Below are 20,840 nucleotides of genomic sequence, written 5' to 3' on the forward strand. Positions count from 1 at the left end.
GTGTGGAACAGGCCTTTTTAGCCCAACGAACCATGCCACCCAGCAACCCACCTGTTTAACCCTACCCTAATGATAGGACAACTTACAATGACCAATTAGCCTACTAACTGGTACGTCTTTGGACTGTGGGAGGAAATCAAAGAACCTGGAGAAAACCCATGCGGCCATGGGGAGAATGCACAAGCTCCTTACAGACAGCGTTGGCATTGAACTTCAAACTCTGATGACCTCAGCTACGCCACCATGATACCATTCTTACCTATCATTCATTGTCCAAGTCCTGGAACTCACTATTCGACAGTATAGAGAGAGTATTTTTACTGGTGCCGCAGCATTTTAAAGCTAGTAGCAACAATATTTTGAAAAAGTGCATCACTTAAAGTAACGTGTTAATAGATAAATCTTATAAACAGTTTCATTTTAATCTATTGTGGCAAAATTGCAATTGCAGTATCAGAAAGGCTTCTTTCTTTGAAATGCTTCAAACAAGAACACAACTACATGCACTGAAATTTAGAACACAAGGTGTATATTAAAAAATCTATGTCACCCTTGATAGAAGCGCAATAATTGTTAATCTATATTAAACTACTATTTTTCCGGGATATATTATTTGTTAAATGTTTTACACTGTTTCCATACAATTCACTTGTTGTTCTGTGATACTTAAATTGAAAGGAAGCTGGTTAACTCAAAATGTAATTTAAAAAATGTTAAGCTAAAGAAAAAGTATCTTTAATGAAATGAGCACTCTGGAGCACCACTAAAAAGACCTTGGCTCACTTTCCACATAAAATCATGCACCTAAATTAATTCCTCTGAAGTAAGGATAAAATGGGCTCTGAATTAATTTGATTCATGGACGGCAATATTCTCTGGCATCGAACACTATCTATGAAAAATATTTGTCTTGTACTGGAAACCACAACCAATGGGAAATTTCTATAATTTTGATCATATTGGATTTCTTCTTTGAAATCTTCATCACATCATCAAAAAAAATTGGCTTCATATTTAAATGTATGTCTGTTAGCTACCATTGTAAAGATTAAGGTGTTAAATAGATATCTATCTTTTTAAAGTCATTTGAAAAGCTACGAGAAAAGGCAAACATTGAAATTACATTATAGACCATATTGTCACAAGGAAAATAAAATCTTAAAAATTACCATTTTGGACCAAGCAAACAAAGAAATTACCACACATACATGCCTCAATCATGGTTATATTTGTTCCTTGTACATTACCAGAAATATGTATTGACAATTAACATACAAGAGCAATTTCATTTTTAATGGAACATTTTCAATTAAGCTTCATATTCTTGCACATTAATTTGCACAAAATTATATAACAAAAGAATCTTTGGGAAGCTAATGAAGGGTTGGTGCTTGAATTTTATTTAAAGATTAAACCGTATTTTGAAATCTTTTATTTTTGAAGGAATTTAACCAAAATTTTAGGGAGGAATTTATGAAAGGAAAGAATTAAGAGATAGCATTGAAATGGATAATTTTAATCTACATTAGTAACAGAATAGACATGATAAATCACAATGATTTCATCGTTAAAAGGTCTAATTATTTTTATCTTTACTAATTATTCAACTTGTATGATACACGTTCTTTCATACAAAATGCATATCGGCAGTTCTTTACTAAGTAAAACAGTGTGTGCCAAAAAGATATTTGTATTTTCAAAACAGCAAAGGGTGAGGAATGGTTTAGTTTTTAGAAAAAAGGACCAGAATAAATTCAAAGCAAATTTTAAAAATCAGTTTATTTTTAAATATGACATATTTAATAACCCTACACTACATACAGTACAGACATTAAATAAGTAGATTTTTTTTACATATTATGAGTAATGTTTCTAAAATATCTTTGCATTTTTAAGACAGGCTTGCAGCAATAATGATGTTTAAGCAACAAAAGGATCCCATACAAAGCCGACAAAAGCATCTTACTTACGTTGTTGTACACTATAGTTTAAGACATTGAGTTTCTTTAAACCACAGACCTCATATAGGCAGAAAGCATCTGATGAAACTCACAAGGATGTCATTGTAATGGGCAATTCCACTAAGACCAGAATCTGGGTTATTCTGAGACAATGAAACCCCGAATATTAATGAGCCTGCCCAAGTATTCTTTCTTCTTCTAGTATAGCTGTGTCAAGAATGTGCAATACATGCAGCAAACTGTTGTCATAGAAACAGAGGCAGAATTGACTTAAATGTAACGCAGCAGCAAGAGTGTGAGGACTACATCCGATAGTTTACTTATTCCTAATTAACAAATCACCACTGAATGCTCAGTGAATCAGGCAGCACAGAAGGAACCCACATTACCCATAATGATACTGTTTTTCCTTTTCCAATTATAATTAAAAATTACTATCTCATCTGTTTCCACTATTTCTGGGAGTGAATTAAAGGGCATAACATTTCAAAATATTTGTGCCATGATAAAGACCCAGTCACAGAATCTGTTTAATGTAATTCTAGTTAGCTTGTTTCTCCTCTGAAATGTACTTAATTTGTTCAGTTTACAACTTCCTCAAGGGAGGGTGAAATAATCTGCACCCGCACAGCACAGCCTCAGATACTTGAATGAAGACTTAGCACTGAGTCTGTAAGATGATGTCTATCTAGAAAGGAGGCCAAGAGTCATTCAGAGAAGCAATTTGAAGGTACAATGACTGAGGGCATAAAACCAGCAACACGCAAGGCACCAGCAGTGGAGCAGCAGCAGCAGCAGCACAAATCTGAAGGTTGTGGATGTGGAAAGGATTATGGGGATACGTTGTCCTTGGTAGGATTGAAAACAAAAGCAGACAAGGAGCTTATGTCTCTCACCCAAACAGCAGATGGTCAAAGGTTTTGAGCTCTGAAATTTTCATGGAATGATGTTTACTGCCCAGGGGCTTGTAGTAAATCCATTTATATTCCGTGCCAACAAAAATAAATTTAATGAACAAATTACTGTAGTTTCCACTGAATATTAAACCAAATGTAGGTTTTGGTGAACTTTCCCTTCAGTAACAAGTACATTGTTTTGGATACCATTAGTAGGTTGGCCTTTCAGAGGAGAACAGCAGCAGCCAGGTATGTGGCACAACATCTAACCTGGATGTACAGTAGTGGAGGGTGGAGTCAAGAAAAGCTGTACTGATACGAGAGTCAATAAAGGAGCAGACAGGAGATTCTTTAGGCATGATTGAGAGCCCAGAATGATATGTGAGACTATATAGCTAGAACTTAGAAATGAGGAGGAGGTAGTCACTTTGATGGGATAGTACAACAGACTCTCAATAGTCCACAGTAATTAGAGGAGTAAATATGTACGGAGATTGCAGATAGCTGTAAGAATAATAGTGCAGTGTAATCCAGGTTAATTAAACCCAATGATGTAATGTTAGAAAGCTCCACCTGTGGAGGGATGAAAATGAGGTTTACCAAATTTTTAAAAAAAGAACTTAGGGAAAATAGCGCAGGAACGCGAGAGAAAAACAGCTAACTAACAGAAACTAAAGATAACAAACTGTTAAAAGTGGAATTAGTAGTGAGTATCTCTAACCTACTTACTTGAAAACTTCAGGGTGAACCCCTTGGAGGAGAGACGTTAGTGATTAAAAGATCTATGGAAGCTACAGCTATAATGAGTCAATATCGGTAGACACAAGTGTCCAAGATCTCTACCATGAAACTGGGAATTAGTTCTGTTTATCACACCAAGGGATTTGATCAGTTTTTTTTTTGTGTAGGTACTGTGAATTGACTTTCCATGGATGATCAACTAATTCATCCAACGAAACATGAAACAAGATGGCGAGCCACACAGGATGAAGAACCAGTGCGGGAACGAATTGTTTCTTGATGCAGAGGATTTAATACGGTTGGATGTATAAGCCTATTTTCATTCAAAGGATCTGAGTTTGATTTTCTGCAAGAACTGATTATTTTTGCAAAGACTTTGATAAGTTACTGAATGAGATTACTTTGTTTAAAAGTTGTGATGTTGGAGAATTGTCATGAAAGGAGTTAAGCTGTATAGATATATAATTTTTGAATTTGAATTTCAATTTGTAGACATACCGATTTGAACTGAAACTGAAGTTAGCCATAATACTTCAGAATAGGAATTCAATTGGTTTTCTAACTAACTAGAGGAAAAAAGGAAATTTTAAATGGGGAATAACATGAGATCCAATTAGTTAGATAAATTAGAGTAATAATGGTTATTCTTATGAATATCACAGATTCTAACTAAACAGGAATTTGTTTTTTGTTGATATCTGAGATTTGGAACCTCAACAGAAAGTTGGAATTTTAAATTGTTCTTCTTCATGTTTTTTTATAAACTAAACTTACTCCCAGAAGTGTGTGTTTTCTATTCACTGCCTCCTTCCAATATCTAGAGCTTCTGATGGCCTACTAGCACCTAGTGTAGTACTATGTAATTTGATTTTTCTCAGAAAGAGTGCAGCGACCAGTCACATGAGATAAGACAAGCACTACACAGGTGTTACAGTTGTCATAGCAGGAATACACTTAAGAAGGAAATTCAGAAGACAAAAAGGGTACATAACAGTTAAAGGAGAATACTAAGAGATTCTGTAAGTATAATATATGACTAACGAAGTGGTAACTAGGAAGAGAATAGGTCTGCTTAAGGATTAGAGATGTCAACTATGTGTGGAGCCATGGGAGACCAGACAAGGTCTGAAATAAATACTTCTCATCTGCATTTACCACGGAGAACTCACGGAAGCCAGAGAATTCAAAAAGGAGCAGAAGGATATGAACTGTACAAATGAAGTGATGGTATTAAGGCACATGAAGGAGGGAAATCCCCGAGACCTGACCAAATGTTTCCTAGGATACTTGGGAACCAAAAGGAGGAGACCTGGCAGAGCTTTTTCACATATCCCTCAGCCAGGGATGAGGTATTAGACGTCAGTAGAGTGGCTAACATTGGACCTCAATTTAGGTAGGGTGCATGTATAAGTCTGGGAACTACAGTCCAGTCAGTCCAACACTAATGGGGGGTGGGGGACAGACAGATGCTGGGGGAAGAGTTTGAGAGACAAGACCCATCTGTATTTGGCAGGCAAGAACAGATTAGGGACACACAGCATTGCTCTGTTTGATGAAAATCATATTTCACAAATCTGATTAAGTTTCTTGAAGAAGTGTCGAACAGGACAGGGCAGCAGATACAAGAGATTCTGCAGATGCTGGAAATTCTTAGCAACACACACACACAAAGCTGGAGGAACTCGGCAGGTCAGGCGGCATCGATAGAAGGAAATGAACAGTCGATGTTTTGGACCAAGACCCTTCATTAAACCAATGATGAACCAGTCTAGAAGTTGCATCATATGGGATCCAGGATGAGCTAATTAATTAAATACAAAATTGGCTTGTTGTTGGAAGGAATGAGAGGGTGGTAATACAAGGTTGTTTTTCAGATTGGAGGCACGTGACCAATGTGTGCTGCAGGTATATAGATGGATATATTTACGAATGATTTGGATGAAAATACAGGTCGCATGAATGGAACCAGAACTGATGATGTGGTGGGAAGTCATGTCACAGCTGTTTCAAGACATTGGTGAGACCACTCTTAAAATACTGTCTGTAATTCTGATCACCATACTATAGGAAGGATGTGACTGAGCTACAAAAGGTGCAAAAAAGATTTACACAGATGCTGCCAGGACTGGAGAGCTTGAATTATATCAAGAGACTAGAGAGGCTGGGACTGTTTACCCTGGAATGAAAGAGGCTGAATGGTGACCTTAAAGAGCCTGATAAAATTAATAAAGACATTGTCCATTTTCCAGGGTAGTGGATCCTAAAATCAGAAGGCATGCATTTAAAGTAGGAGGGGAAATATTTAAAAAGGAACTGATTGGCAAGCTTTTCACACAGAGGGTAGTGGGAAAATGGAATAAGCTTTAGAGATGGGTACAATTTCAGCATTTAAGAGAAATTTAGGGACACATGGTTACAAAAAAAAATTAGAGATATATAGACTAAACACAGGCAAAAGTAAAGTCCCTTAGTACAATAAGATGGACTCTTGACCTCCTGGTCTACCTCATTGTGTCCTTGCACCTTGTAATCTGCCTGCACTACACACCTCTTTAGCTGTGGCACTTTGTTCCGCAACCTGTTATTGTTTTCACTTGGCGACACAGCAGCATAACAATTAGTATAAAGCTTTACAGCGCTAGCAATCGGAAGATTGTGGCTCAGTTCCCACTGCTGTCTGTAAGGATTCTCCCCAGTTTTCTCCCCCATTCCAAAGACAGACAGGTTAGGGTTATAGAAAGTTGGGATGGAAGCATTGTGACACTCACAGGCTGCCCCAGCACATCCTCAAGCTGCATTGTCTGTCAATGCAAACAACACATTTGACTGTATGTTTTGATGTAAATGTGACAGACAACACCATTCCTTAATCTTTACAATTATAAAATTTAAAAGACAAGTACATGGATTGGACAGATTTAGAGGGATATAGAACGAATATAGGTGAATGGAACTAGCTCAGAAAGGCTTTGGTTAGCATGGATAAGTTGGCCAGACGGCCCTGTTTCCCTACTGTACAACTCCATGGATTTACAATATTAGATGTTCAGGAATTGCCAAATTATCACTCCAAAATGAAGCAAAGATTAAGACTTTTACAAAAAGGATGAAGAACAGGATTATCTTCAATGATAATTTTCCTGTAGTCTGGTAGTGATTTCTTGAAAAGCAGTAGCTCCAAGACATGGAGAACACAAGTTTCTTTTGCATGGTCATAGCCCACAAGGGAAATGGATGCACAAGTTTAACCACTTATTTCCAGTGATTTAGATTGAAGCGAGGCTTTAATGTTATTACTATGGTTTATATTTATCATCAATTTGTTAAGGAAAATGAAAATGCAATAAAACTGAAATACAATGCATTCCCACACACATTTCAAAAACATACAAAGAATTATTTTATACCTTCTATAGTAAGGAACCATAGCATTGGTTAAGCTGCAAAATGTTTTATACAATCATTTTAAAATAGAAGATAATTGCACAATATTACTTTAAAGATCACTGAAGATTTGTTGCTAAGGTAACAAGTATGACAATATATCATGAGATGCCTTTTTGCCATCAGACGCATCAGCTTCTCTACAAGACTCCTACAGAAAGTGGAGTTTTGCAAAACATTCCTCCTAATTTATGAGCTCCATAATTTAAACAAAAGTATGCTGGAAATATATGGAGCAGGTAAGGCTTAGTGCTCTTCTAGACTCTTATAAACGTGTTATAAGGAGAATCACTGAAGCAAATCAGTTCATAAATCACAATGAATTTGATCATTGTGTGGCTGGTGTTTTGAATAGATAGCCACTGGCTTAGATCTGAGATCAACTGATCTCTGGCTCCCAGCAACAGTCTTACATTAACAGTTCCACCTCAATGTTGGCATCTGACTTCTGGCTCTACCACTGAGCCTAATGGGAAAGCACAAATATTCTCAGCTTTATGCCACATCTCAACACGATGAAAATGGTTGCTAATAAAGCACAGGGAATTGGTTTATTTTCCTTTACTTTATATTATTTTATGCTTTTTAGATAATATTTCATATTTTCCTTTTAACTTTTATAAAAATCTTTTTAAGAATCATGATTGTAAGTCCAGAAAGAGAATCAGATTTATTATCATTGATATACAAGGAGTGATTGTTAAGTTCGTGGCCTAGGGTAGAAGGAGAAGAGTTACTAAGTTCAAACTTTCTGCATTATCACTCAAGGAGTTGAACTGCACGTGCATGTAACAAGAGCGTCTTGGACCTCCGGGTGGTCCACAGCAGAGGTGATTGATACGTTCGTGGCCTAAGGTAGGAGGAGTCAATGTTAGAAAACCTAGCACATTTATTTTTCAACATAGTCCCCGCCTACATTTACACACTTAGTCCAGCGGTTGTGGAGCATACAGATCTTGGACCTCCAGAAAGTGTCCACAGCAGGGGTGATTGATAAGTTAGTGACCGAAGGTAGAAGGAGATGAGTTATACAGCTCTCGTTACATGCACATGCAGTTCAACTCTGAGTGAAAATGCAGAAAGTTTGAAGTTAATAACTCATCTCCTTCAACTTTAGGCCACAAACTTATCAATCACCCCTGCTGTGGACCACTTCTGGAGGCCCAAGATGCCGACCTCTACAAAGAAGGGATCCGTATGCTCCACGACCACTGGACTAAGTGTGTAAATGTAGGAAAAATAAATGTGCTAGGTTTTCTAAAATTGACTCCTTCTACCTTAGGCCACGAACTTATCAATCACCCCTGTATGTCGCAAAATTTGTTGACCTATGGCCTATGACAGCTGATAGCTGTTAGATGGCCATCAGTGTTCTGCAGCAAGGTCTCCAGATCTGCCACCAAGAGAAATTTCTCATTCAAAGTCTGCTCCTAACCATGGGATGGCCATGGAAATCAGGCCTCAATGGTGCCTGGAAGCACACAGCTCTGAAAGCAAAGGGACTAAGCTGGGTGTAACCTCAGTCCACCTTTTCATGAAAAGGAACAGGACAGATTGCCTTAAATGCTTTGACGGAAGTTTGCTTGTTTGAAAGAAAACATTTCGAACATATAGTTCCATACCACCAGAGCCACCCATACACTGACAATTCTCTATCCAAGAAGGCTGGGAAGACTCATTCAAGATAAGACTCAACAATTTCTGGGTCCTAATGGAATTAGGTGATTTTGGAGTGCAATGCGGGAAAATGGTGCTGATCCTCAAGAGCAGCCACAATTCTAATGAATGGCCAAATCCTACTTCCGTTTCGTATATTCCAAAAGTAGCCGTCCTTTTGTACACATCTCAAAAAAAAGTTCATCTGTTAACAGCATGTTTTGCAGGTCTTGCAAGTGAATTTTTTTCAACCTCTGCAGATGTTTGAAGAGAAAATTAAAACTGCTGCTGCAAATTGATTATGTAGCAAATGTTCATCTCTACTTTAAGCAAGAATCCCTCCAAGTAGGACTGATGATGTATTTATTTTCTTTTTGCTATAGTATGCAAAATGATGTTGAACCATTTCGACTAATTCATCAATGTGCTCAAAGTCTTCAATTAAGGCATCTTGTAAATCACAAGCCAACCAAATAACTCAGAGATTGGCTCTGCATTCAAGAGGATTAAAGGCATAAATCTACTAAAGCCAAGAAATACTTTCCTCAGCAACAGGGTTATGTACCCTGGGTCCACCCTTCTGCTGGTAGCTCCAAGTCCTAGCAGTTAGAAACCAGATTACACCAGGGAATGATCTAAAGCACTGAGCCCTAGCAGGAAAAAGGACCAATTATTTCTAAATCTTTAACAAGGGATACTGAGAAATATGGTATTAATATGCTTTTGTGATTAGCTTAAGGCCTGGTGACTTGGTGACCACTGCACTCTAAAACTTTCCTACTTCCTGCATTAGTGAAGTGACTTCTGAAACCAAAAGCTTTAGGGCAGGAAATAATGAGTCAGTCTGGGAATCATGTGGCTGTCACGCCACACAATTTTAAAACAGATCTTCTGAGTTTGGAAAGGACACATTCTCTAAATCATAATTGAAAGCATTTGGTATCTTGGAAAGGTTACAGTAATATCACTAACTGAACAGTCTTCAGCAAAGAAAAAGTAAGCTTGACTTGAAATAAACTGATAAGAATCCTCAACTAATAATCCCACTATCACCGAAGAACAGGAAATATACATTTCTATTTGTCTCTGGATTATGAACCATATTTAACCTGACACAACTTTTTAATCAATCATTCTGAAATAGGGGAAAAAGATGTGAGGGCAAATGATGAAAGTCATATTGCAGCAATTATAATAAAAACCTTCCAGATTTAATATTTTTGAAATGACTAACTCAATAGAAGAATGTTGTCATCGTCGTCTGAACCCTTTGTGCCTAGGTGGCACATGGGGCTTCCACAAGGATCTTCCATTTCTGCCGGTCTTTCGCTCTGCTGCTCGCTGTTACCAGTTCATGCCTACTTCTTTCAGTTCTGCTTCCACAGATCTTCGCCACGTCATTTTGGGCCTGCCCCTACTTCACTTTCCCTGTGGGGTCCACCTTAGTGCTACTTTTGCTAGTTGATCATTTGGCGTTGTCATTACATGGCCCAGCTATCTCCATCGTCTTCTTTTCACACAGACTGAGATTGATTCCATATTGCAAGATGTAAGCAAGTCTTGGTTTCTAATTTTCTCAGGCCAGAAGATCTTCTTGATACGTCGTGGACATTTTGTCTGGAACGTGTCGAGTTTCTTGCAGATGTCTCGTCATCTTCCAACATTCACCTCCATGAAGTAGCACACTTAGGACATTGCTTTTAAAAATTCTGATTTTGGTGTAAAGTTTGAGTTGTGTGGATTTGTTTTAGATAGTCTTGCTAATACGTCCTTACCACTATCTCCATCAGTGCTTACTTTACTCCCAAGGTACGTGAACTCATCTACCTCTTCCACTTGCTGATTATTGATGATTACTGGTTGGAGGTTGGAAGCGTTCATCTTCATGATCTTTGTTTTCCTCACTTAAATGTTCATCCCAAGTTGCGATGCATATGATGCAAGTCTGGCTGATTTCTCTTGAATGTCACAATGACGACTCGCTAGCAGACTGATATCATCAGCAAAAACTAGGTCTTCAAGTGTTGAGGTAAGTGTCCATTGAATACCCTGTTTCTTTTCTGTGATTGTTTCCCTCATAAGCCAACCAGAAGAATGTACCAGAGACAAATTGAGCAAGTGGGCAATCCTTACACTTCATAATATTACTCTGCAAGAATACAAAAAATGAGGGAGGAGACCCCGGCTTAAAACCAGAAGTTCAGATCACACGATATATTTATTGTGGTTAAAAAAATAGTCAGTCTGTTTGAGAATTTCATAGCTAAGTATAGATTTGTCAACATTCAAAATTGGTAAAAGTATGTTAAATTTTAAATAATTAAAAAGGTTACAATCACTGGAACAAGTAATAACATTGTATGAGGGGTGATTGATAAGCTCGTGGCCTAAGGTAGAAGGAAATGAGTTATACAGCTGTCGTTACATGCACATGCAGCTCAACTCCTTGAGTGATTATGTAGAAAGTTTGAAGTTAATAACTCATCTCCTTCCACCTTAGGCCACGAACTTATCAATCACTGCTGAGTTATTAACTTCAAACTTTCTACATAATCACTCAAAGAGTTGAGCTGCATGTGCATGTAACGACAGCTGTATAACTCATCTCTTTCTACTTTAGGCCACAAACTTATCAATCACCCCTGCTGTGGACGCTTTCTGGAGGTCCAAGATCTGTATGCTCCATGACCACTGGACTAAGTGTGTAAATGTAGGAGGGGACTAGGTTGAAAAATGAATGTGCTAGGTTTTCTAAAATTGACTTCTTCTACCTTAGGCCACAAACTTATCAATCACCCCTTGTATAACCATTCTAATAATCCTTTGCTATTAACAGTAAATGTGTTTTTCTTGGGATATGCTACTTCTCTGAAAATCAGGCACAATGATGTAACCAGCAGATTTAACACCACCAGATGAATGACTTAATCTATTCATTTCAGCTACCATTTAGCTATAAAAAACAGGCCTGCTGCTAGAAGAACAGCAGCTGTGCCAAGAGAGTATCAGAACTAAACTCTGCTTCCTTGGAACCACCCTTTTTGTTCTTTTTTTAAAACCGAAGTTTCAGCACCAGAGTGGCTTTGTTTTTGAAAACTGACATGAAACTGGCCCACCAGAGAAGAACAAGGTAATTGCTTTAACACAACGTGAAAAGACAGTTGAGCTAATCTTCAGAAGAAAGCTCGGCTACTATTATTCCTTGATATGCACTGGCCTTGGCTTCAGAGTAACAGATGTCCTGACCCATTTGAGATTTAGATCAATTAAATGAAGGCTAGGTCAGCGCTGAGGGAGAGGAACAATGTCTGATTTCTGTTGAGATTTTTTTGATTTTAACTTCTACCAATCAAATCTTCTATGTCCGTTTACTTTTAATGGAAGTCAGGTAATAAAAAATCATTGTAAAATGCTCCCACTAGTTTTTGACCCATTTTTCATAAGTCTTTATTTTTTTCTCTCGTTACATTATTCCCCTTCTATTAACAATAACAAATACACATTTCAGAACAGCATGACCATATTTATTCTGTGAAATGTGTTTTTCACCAAAATTTTAATTTATTGTATTTAAAGGCCTTATTCACTCTTGTTTAAAGTTACAGAAGAGAGGGTGAAGAGGACAGGGGAAACATCTGATTTGTTGCACAGCAGTTGGGAAGGCAACAATTAAAGAAAAACAGAATATGACAGAAAAGAAAATTGGAACAAAGTGAAACAGCAAGTTACGGTTACATCTACTCACAGAGAAAAGGGTTACCAAAAATTGTTCAATTTTAGTATCAATTTCAAAGATCAAGATGAATATATTACCAAAATACATATATGTTACCATTTACTCCCTTGAGATTCATTTTCCTACAGGCATTTAGAGGGAAAAGCTACAAAAATACAAAGCTATACATAAGCAGGCTAGGTTACACCAGAAGAGCCTGTTACTGAGCTGTATCACTAAATAAAAATAAATAAAATCATGGCTGATCTTAATTTAACTTTACTCCTTGTTCCCATGTACTCTGAGTTAACGGTTCACTACTTTGCTAATCAAATATCTATCTACCTCTTAAGTTAAAAGCATTCAAAGACTGTTTCTACTAGCAGTAGTGGAAGAAAATTCTGATTATTCATGAACCTCAAAGAATGAATTACACCACATTTATGACCTAAATGAGTGTCTTTTATTTCTAAACAGTAATCTGAGTTCCACATTCTGCCACAAGATTAACTAATCTGCACCCTCCCTACCAAGATCCCTCAAGATCTTAAATATTTCTACTAAGTCCACTTTTGCAGCAGAGGATGCAACCATAGCCTGCCCAGACTTTACTTAGAGAAACCATACACCCGCCATTTCATACATTTAGTCAAACCTCCAATGTAATTCCACTGCATTAACATCCTTTTCTTAAGCATAGACATCAATACTGTACCCTGTAATCCAGATGCCCTCATCAGTGCTCCAAATAACTGAAGCATAACCTCCCTAGGTTTGTTTTCAATTCTTCTCACAATAAATAACAATCTTTTCTAATTGCTCACAGAAACTACATAAAACCTTAAGCACTTAGACACCCAGGTCACACCATATTTCAGAACTCCGCAACCTGTCACTATTTCCATAATGTACATTTTATATTTTCCTGCCAACATGGACATTTTCACATTTCCACAATATATGTCTATTGGTCAGATATTCACTCATTTGATATTCCTATATCATTTTGAAACCTAATTATATCTATGGTGTATTCAATATTTCAGTAACACTGTAAATTTGTTGATTAAGCATTCATTGTTTAAATAATTAATTTTGGGTTATATGTAAATGTATGTAAATGGCATACATCATCACATTACGTCATATGTGCGCACCTCACTGAAAAGTAAAAAAACGAAGTTAGACTCGTATTCCCAGCTCCCTTTTTATCCTTTCAATTAGTTTTTATGTTTTGAAGTTACCAATGACTACCAACCTGTTGAAGCACAGCAAAACATTCCAGTTCAAAAAAGACAGGAAACAGACAAATGTATGTGTTCATAAACAGTAAATATTCGCTGATAATAATGATTAAAAGAAAAGCAGAAATAGCTTGCAACATTGTAAAGATAGGCACATTCCATTGCACAATGGATAACTGGCTCATGTATACTGAGTGAATTGAGTCGTATTTTGAAGCAAATGAAATAGCCAGTAAGAAGTGAGTGCCAATTTTGTAGGGTACATTGGATTTAAAGGCATACACTTTGTTTAGAAACCAAACCAAACCAGCTGAAATGAAATTTGTTGATATGGTGAAAGTAATACAGTAATATTTAGAACTGACACCATTGTTGATTGCATTTAATTATATTTACATTTTATATGCAGAATCAAAAAGAATGGTAATCCATTTCAGCTTACGTCACTGAATTGAAGAAACTGTCTGAGCAATGTCAATTCAGTGATGGGCTTAATGATGCACTGAAAGATTGTTTAGTTTGTGGAACCTTACAAGAAAGCATTCAAAAATGGCTCCTAACTAAGCATATCTTACATTTAAAAGATCAGTTGAAATATCTATATGAATGGAAACATCAGTCAGAGGTGCAGTCAGGAATGAAGGTGAGCGTGAACAGAAGTGCAACATCTAAATAGAAACCGGCCTAGCCAAACAAAATGTGCTACCGTTGTGGCAGGGGCAGAAAATGCATCAAAGTAGAACATATACAAAGAACATGTCAGGCGGACAGAAATAAATAGACTGCAAAGGGAAGAGAAAAAGGTGAAAATTCAAGTTGCAGTTTCAAAAAGAGCACCAATCTGCATGCTATTGATGAGAAATCTGGTTATGGTGAAAGTGACACAGGGCTGAATAGCCTTGAAAGTTACAATGTGAAAACTAGCAATAGACAAGCAATAAGGCTTAAACCAGATGTGAATGGTAAATTAATTAAATTGTAAATGGACACGAACTCAGCTGCTTCAGTCATTTCACAAAATGAGTTTGAACAGCATTTCAAAGATACTAAACTGAAGCCTACAGATAGCTGTTTCTTGCAACAGTCCATGATCTTTCTACAAATTTGTTCCTCTAAATCCCATGGACTGTTGGGTGGTCTATAATACAGCCACATTAGCATGCTCGTACCTTTCTTATTCCTCAGCTCCACCCATGCCATCCAGAAAGCTCGCTCTTGTCCACAGAACCTCCTTTCTGTCCCCCTAGCTAATGAATCCCCTATCACCACAGCTCGCTTCTTCTCCCTCCTTCCCTTCTTCTCCCTCCTTCCCTTCTGAGTCACAGAGCCAAATTAAGTGCCAGAGACCTGAATGCTGTGACCTTCCTCTGTTAGGTCACTTCCCCTCCCCAGCAGCATTCAAAGTGGTATACCTGTTGTTGAGGGGAATAGCCACAGGGGTACCCCACTGGATTTTTAACCCCTTTCCTCTTCCTTACTATCACCCAGTCTCTGCTTCCAGTACATTGGGTGTAACTACCTCTCTATGCATCCTATTTATCACCCCCTCAGCCTCCTGAATTATTCAGGGTTCATTCAGTTTCAGCTCCAACTCCTTAACAGGGAGTGTTAGAAGCTGCAGCAGGTGAAGTCATCAGGGACAGTGGCCTTCCCACATCCCTCAAGAGCAGCATGCCTCTTTCCCCTCCCCTACCTTTTTATTTTGGCATCTTCCCTCTTCCTTCTCAATTCCGAAAAGGGTCTCAGCCTGAAACATCGACTGTTTATTCTGTTCCACAGATACTGCCTGATCTGCTGAATTCCTCCAGCATTTTGTGTGTGTTGCCTTCAACTAAACTGCCTGGCATCCCTACTGTTCTAACTGCCCGATTATATTGTGAAATACTGTAAATAAACTGGAAAGAAAATTTACCTACAGATTTTACGCCTTCACTCATTCAAGCCTCTCCTTGCTGAAACCTTGAAGAGCTAAAGCCTCAAGTAACCACTCTAATACTGTCTACTCCAAAAACGTCTGCTCCACAATGGCCCCTCCGCTTGTCCCTGTCTTATTTTTATTTGTTCTTGCCAATCCAACCTAATTGCTGATTGGCCACTGCTCAAATGCTAAAATGCCTTATGTACTCAATCAATGAACCTGAGTGAGCTACATCTTCTCTTGCTCCCTGACTGTCTGCCATTCAAAAATGATGATCCACATCATCCAGTGAAGCTTGCCATGCACTGTTTGAGATGCCAACATGATGAGTAGAAAGCTGTCCAGAGCTGTCAAAACCATTTCCTGCAGTCCCATAATCAACTCCTACAACCATGACAGAGGCGGCCCCAGAACCTGAGACTGTTTCACAGCCACAGGTCTCATCTGCCAAGGAGAGTGATCCCCCCTTTGTCAGGAAAGACATTATCCAATAGAGTAATAAATCGTCCACAGCATTTAAATCTTTAGGCCTGAATGGGACAATTTAAAATTTACTATGCTGTGGATGGCTGCATAGTAGTTGTTTATATAGTATACTGTTTATATACATATAAATATATGCAAGTTGATATGCATTCTGTATTGAGTTGGAGTCTATAGCTAAGCGGGGGGGGATAGTGTATTTAATATTTCAGTAATATTTAAATAATGTTGTAAATATGTTGTTGATTAAGCATTCTTTCTTTAAATAATTCTTTACCGGTTATATGTAAAAGTACTGTAAAATGGCACACGTCATACATGCACGCCATGCTTAAAAGGGAAAATGAAGATAGACGTGCATTCTTGGCTCCCTTGTTTTCCTTTGAGTTAGTTTTTATGTTTTGGAGTTTCAGGATCCTGCCCAGGAACAAAAAATTCTACAGGAATTGGTGGCTACAGCCCAATTCATCATAGGCAAAGACTTCTCTATCATGGAGCACATTTACAAGGAGAGTTACCATAAAAAAGCAGCATCTATCATCAAAGACTTCCACCATCCAGACCTTGCCTCTTCTCATTATTACCATCAGGCAAGGAGTTACAGAAGCCTTAGGTCATCCTACACTACCAGGTTCAGAAATCAATTATTACCCTACAACCATCAGGCTCCTGAACTGCCATGGATAACTTCAATCACCACTACTCTGAATTGATTCAACTCACTTTCAAAGACTCTTTACAACTCATGTTCTCAGTTTTATATTTGCACAATTTGTCTTCTTTCGCATACTGGTACTTGTCCCCCTTTGTCTGTTTATGACAAAACTTCATAAATTTCATAGCAATTATTTTTCCCCTGTAAATGCCTGCAAGAAAATTAATCTCATGGTAGTACCTGTAATATATACATACTTTGATAATAAATTTAATTTGAACTTTGGTTTCCCACCTGTGTGCCATTATCCAATTCATTTGTATTAATTGTAAAATAAATTGAGATAGCACTAATTCCTGTGGCACACCACTTGTTATCTCACTAAATATTAAAAGATCCATTACCCTTGCTCTTTATTTTGTGTTAGCTGGCTAATCCTCTGTCTATGGACACATGTCACCTCCCACAATTATTCTTTGAATGAGGGACATTATTAAATGACTTATGGAGTTCAAAGTTATTTGACTTAGTAGGAGTAGTCCCAGATAGAATGCGGATATTACTGTATCTCATGAATAGAAAAACTACTTAATTATCCTAAGATGCATAACAGGTGGAAAACATAGAGTCACAATGTACATTCTAAAGTTATTGTCAGATAGGGAAGTTCCAATGACTTGCCTTAAAACTCAATATCTTAAAATTATGATGCAAAAATACTTAGTGATGGTTTGGCAATGGTTCTGGTTTTCATTTAAAAGCACAGAGACAAATATACATAATCTTCATGGATTCTTAGTTACAGATAATGTTACTAAGTTACCTTAATAACTTAGGATATATTCGCGGCTGTATACTATAAAAGATAAGAGAAGTAGAATTTATTTCACCTGCTGTCACTTCGTCTCTAGCGGCTAATTTCCCATTGATTCCTTTTGCTTTTGTCTCAGTATAAGCTGTTTGACTTCCATTCTGAGTTGCTGCAGGGGGCTCTCTGAATGAGTAGCCATTCTCAGTCCTGGATATACATTCATCTGTGGCAGTCTGTTCTTTAAAATTCGCAGCAAATTGATGTGAAGCATCTTCAAGGAGAGTGTTTGAGCCCCATTGTGGTGCATTTGCCTCAGACTTCCTGTCATCTGCCATTCTTCTTTGGCAAGATCACAACTGTAATTACGATAATTGCACTGGTTATTAAAGATGACTGCTAGCAATGTAAAGTACAATAATCCTTCTCATACAATTTCCGCTTTTAATGATTAAAAAAGAGAACCCCTTCTGTGCCTGTTAGCAAACAGCATCGAGAGTGGTTTGTCCTTACAATGGAAATGCATATACATTTGTTTTCATTGTCAACTGAATGATTTTATCTCAAATTTAAAGTATCATCAAATCCAATCTAACAGAATTTAAGAAATGGGACCAAACTGAAACTTGCTTTGCTTGGAAGTAAATAATTATATTGAAAAATCTAGGTCTGTGCATTTATTTTTTTCAAGAGCAACTTGTTGCATTTTTACATCAATTATACATATTCTCAACATAGGAAAACAATTTTGTTCACCCATATCCATTGTACCGTTTAACAAATAACTGCAAGCAAATCATATCTAAATAAATCCTCCCCCCCCATTTTTTCCTCTTGTATTGCATGCTAATAAAACAAGCAGATAAAAGAGGAGACAACAGAAGCACAACAAATCTCCTTAAAATAGGCACAATTAGCAAAGCTAAATCACTGGAAATAAGAGGATTGAGCGGCATTTGGTACATTTTACCATCCAGGACTTCCTGCCTTTACATCACTTGCTTGTTTTTTGTAAAGCTTTGATTTAGTCACTTCTTGTCTTGTTGATAGTATAGTGATAAACACTGGACATTATTTAATGATAAACTGTAATTCTTCATCACATTGATGCCATTTCCATTGTCTGAATTTCTACCCTATGAAATTAGCATTTGCATCTCAAAAATGGTTTCTGTGAAGACAAGTAAATTATATGGATTATTTTATAAAGCTAAAATTTGTATGTTATTTCTCCTTTACTTCAAATAAGCTAAGGCCAATTTTCTTCAAGGGATCAAAACCCTAGTTGTTACAAATCTTTTTTCTCTTTGTGGTTACAGAGGAGAAGCGAAACCAATTTTATTCTTTATCACATGCATAAAAATGAGAATAAAAACCATAATTACACCCATCATCCCACAACTACTTGGAGAGAAACCACCAGTGGTGATGCCACAGGAATAGGTTTTGCAGTGTGGGTGGCATCCTACTTCTGAGCACATTCAGTTAACGCCCATTTTTTTTCCCTCTTCAGAATTTCTCTGGATACAATTTAATGGCATAGCAAGGAAAATCAGAAAATCTGGGACCTTGGTGAAAGTGACTGTCCTCTTAATGAAAGGATTGAGAAACGGACATGAAGAAAGGGAAGGAAGATGTAAAAGTATACCTGAATATAATTTTAAATTAGGCACATCATGAGCAAATTGTTGGTGCAGTGATAACAAGGAGTTTTATTAAACAAAGATTTATGCTGATCCATAGAAAGGGATGGAGCAGATAACTACTCTTTGACCACGGCGTAAGGTTTTATTATGTTTTAAAGGTCACGGGAAAGATGGGCAGGTTCAAGAAGGAACAAATTTACAGCAAGCAAATGCAGGATCGAACAGGAGATCACAATTAGCAGGCAAAAAAGCTACCAGAGAAAAGTAGGATGATCACGGCAGAATTTGAAAACTAAATAGAGGCTTTTAAATCTGAAGTTTTTTTAAAGCAGAGACCAACTTAGGTCAGCAAGTACAGGAGGAATTGATAAATGAAATTTCAGGAAGGATAGTAGAGCTTTTAATACCAAATAATGAAGACTGAGTGAAAGATAGCCATCTAGGAGTATATTTGAATAGCTAACTCAACAAAGAAGCTAGAATGAAAGACTGAACTGAGAGAGAAACAAGAAAGATTCAGTTAAAAAATACGATAAAATTTAAATTGTAAACCAATTCAGTAATATTGAGAGATGATCATGGATTGAAAAGATCATGACGTAGAATTAAAATCAATTTGGTTTGATTACCAAAATAGCAAAAAGGTGGAAAACACTGGTATGAAGTATTTACAGGACACCAAGCAGTTGCTGTAGTATTGAGCAGGAAATTAAAGATGCATGTAATGAGTAATGCAGTAATCACCAGAGACAATAACCCACAAATAGACCAGTGGTGTAGGCTCAAGGGGCTAGATACCTGCTATTTTTTTTTACAAATGAAACTAATCATTGTTTAACATCTAGGTAAGTTTAGTTAAGGACCAAATGTTCAAGTCATGGCAATTACATTATTATCAGGGCTTACATAATCATTTTCAAAAGGCAGTTTAATGAGGGAATAGTGTATAGATACAAAAACAATTATAATTTCTGTGGGGCAAGGTTAAGTATGAAATACTCCAAGTTATCAGCAGTGATATAGCAACTCAAGGCAATTCAAGTCACCATCAAACTTGCACATCATAAACAGCTTGCTTAATAGCAAAAACTGGCTACCTGATGCAGAATTATTTTTAGAACCATTATGTATTATATATTGCCATCTATTGGTAGAAAAGATTATTACAATCATATATTGATACAATATAATCATGGAAATAAATAATGAAGACTTGTGGTAAATACAGAAACAAACAAAAGAAAACTTTCAGAATGGAAGATCTTGGCTCAAATTTAGCAGTCAGAAAAGTTTGTCAACTATACAAATAGAGATTTTCAAAACTGTTAACTGAATTTAAAATAACATCATTCCCCCAAGTCAAATGAGTGCTTGAAGAACAGAATTCCAAATTTAAATCAAGAGATTCAAAACTGAAAAGAACCAATGGGATGTTTGTTCTAACAAATGAGGAATATGAAAAATGCACAATGATCATCAATGGATGAACTAAGAATAAGTTTTCTTCGTAAAATGCTTAAGGGTGGAGCCGAACTACTCAAGGGTGAAGGAGGGAACTGGAGAATAAAGGTCCAGTTTAGAATCTTAAGTATTTCACTTTTTTCTTACAACTAATGATGCAAATGAGAATGAAAATGTTAAGTAGGAAAACAGAGCACTATCAAAAATAACAA

General features: G+C 37.0%; 1 protein-coding gene across 10 annotated transcripts in view; it reads right to left on the reverse strand.

Annotated features, from left to right (window-relative positions):
* The window catches only part of LOC134348443 (microtubule-associated protein 2-like), a 314,301-nt gene that overhangs the window by 68,632 nt on the left and 224,829 nt on the right, over positions 1-20,840 (reverse strand). For 9 of the 10 annotated variants that reach the window (XM_063051841.1, XM_063051842.1, XM_063051835.1 and 6 more), the window contains one exon: positions 17,604-17,880. In XM_063051841.1, the coding sequence (XP_062907911.1) occupies positions 17,604-17,859 (256 nt within the window). In that variant the 5' untranslated portion in view covers positions 17,860-17,880. Of the gene's footprint in view, positions 1-2,019; positions 2,168-17,603; positions 17,881-20,840 lie in introns of those variants that run through there. The other variant, XM_063051844.1, reaches the window with a different exon arrangement.

Source organism: Mobula hypostoma, chromosome 6 (genome assembly GCF_963921235.1).
Source record: "Mobula hypostoma chromosome 6, sMobHyp1.1, whole genome shotgun sequence".
In the NCBI taxonomy this organism is placed as follows: domain Eukaryota; kingdom Metazoa; phylum Chordata; class Chondrichthyes; order Myliobatiformes; family Myliobatidae; genus Mobula; species Mobula hypostoma.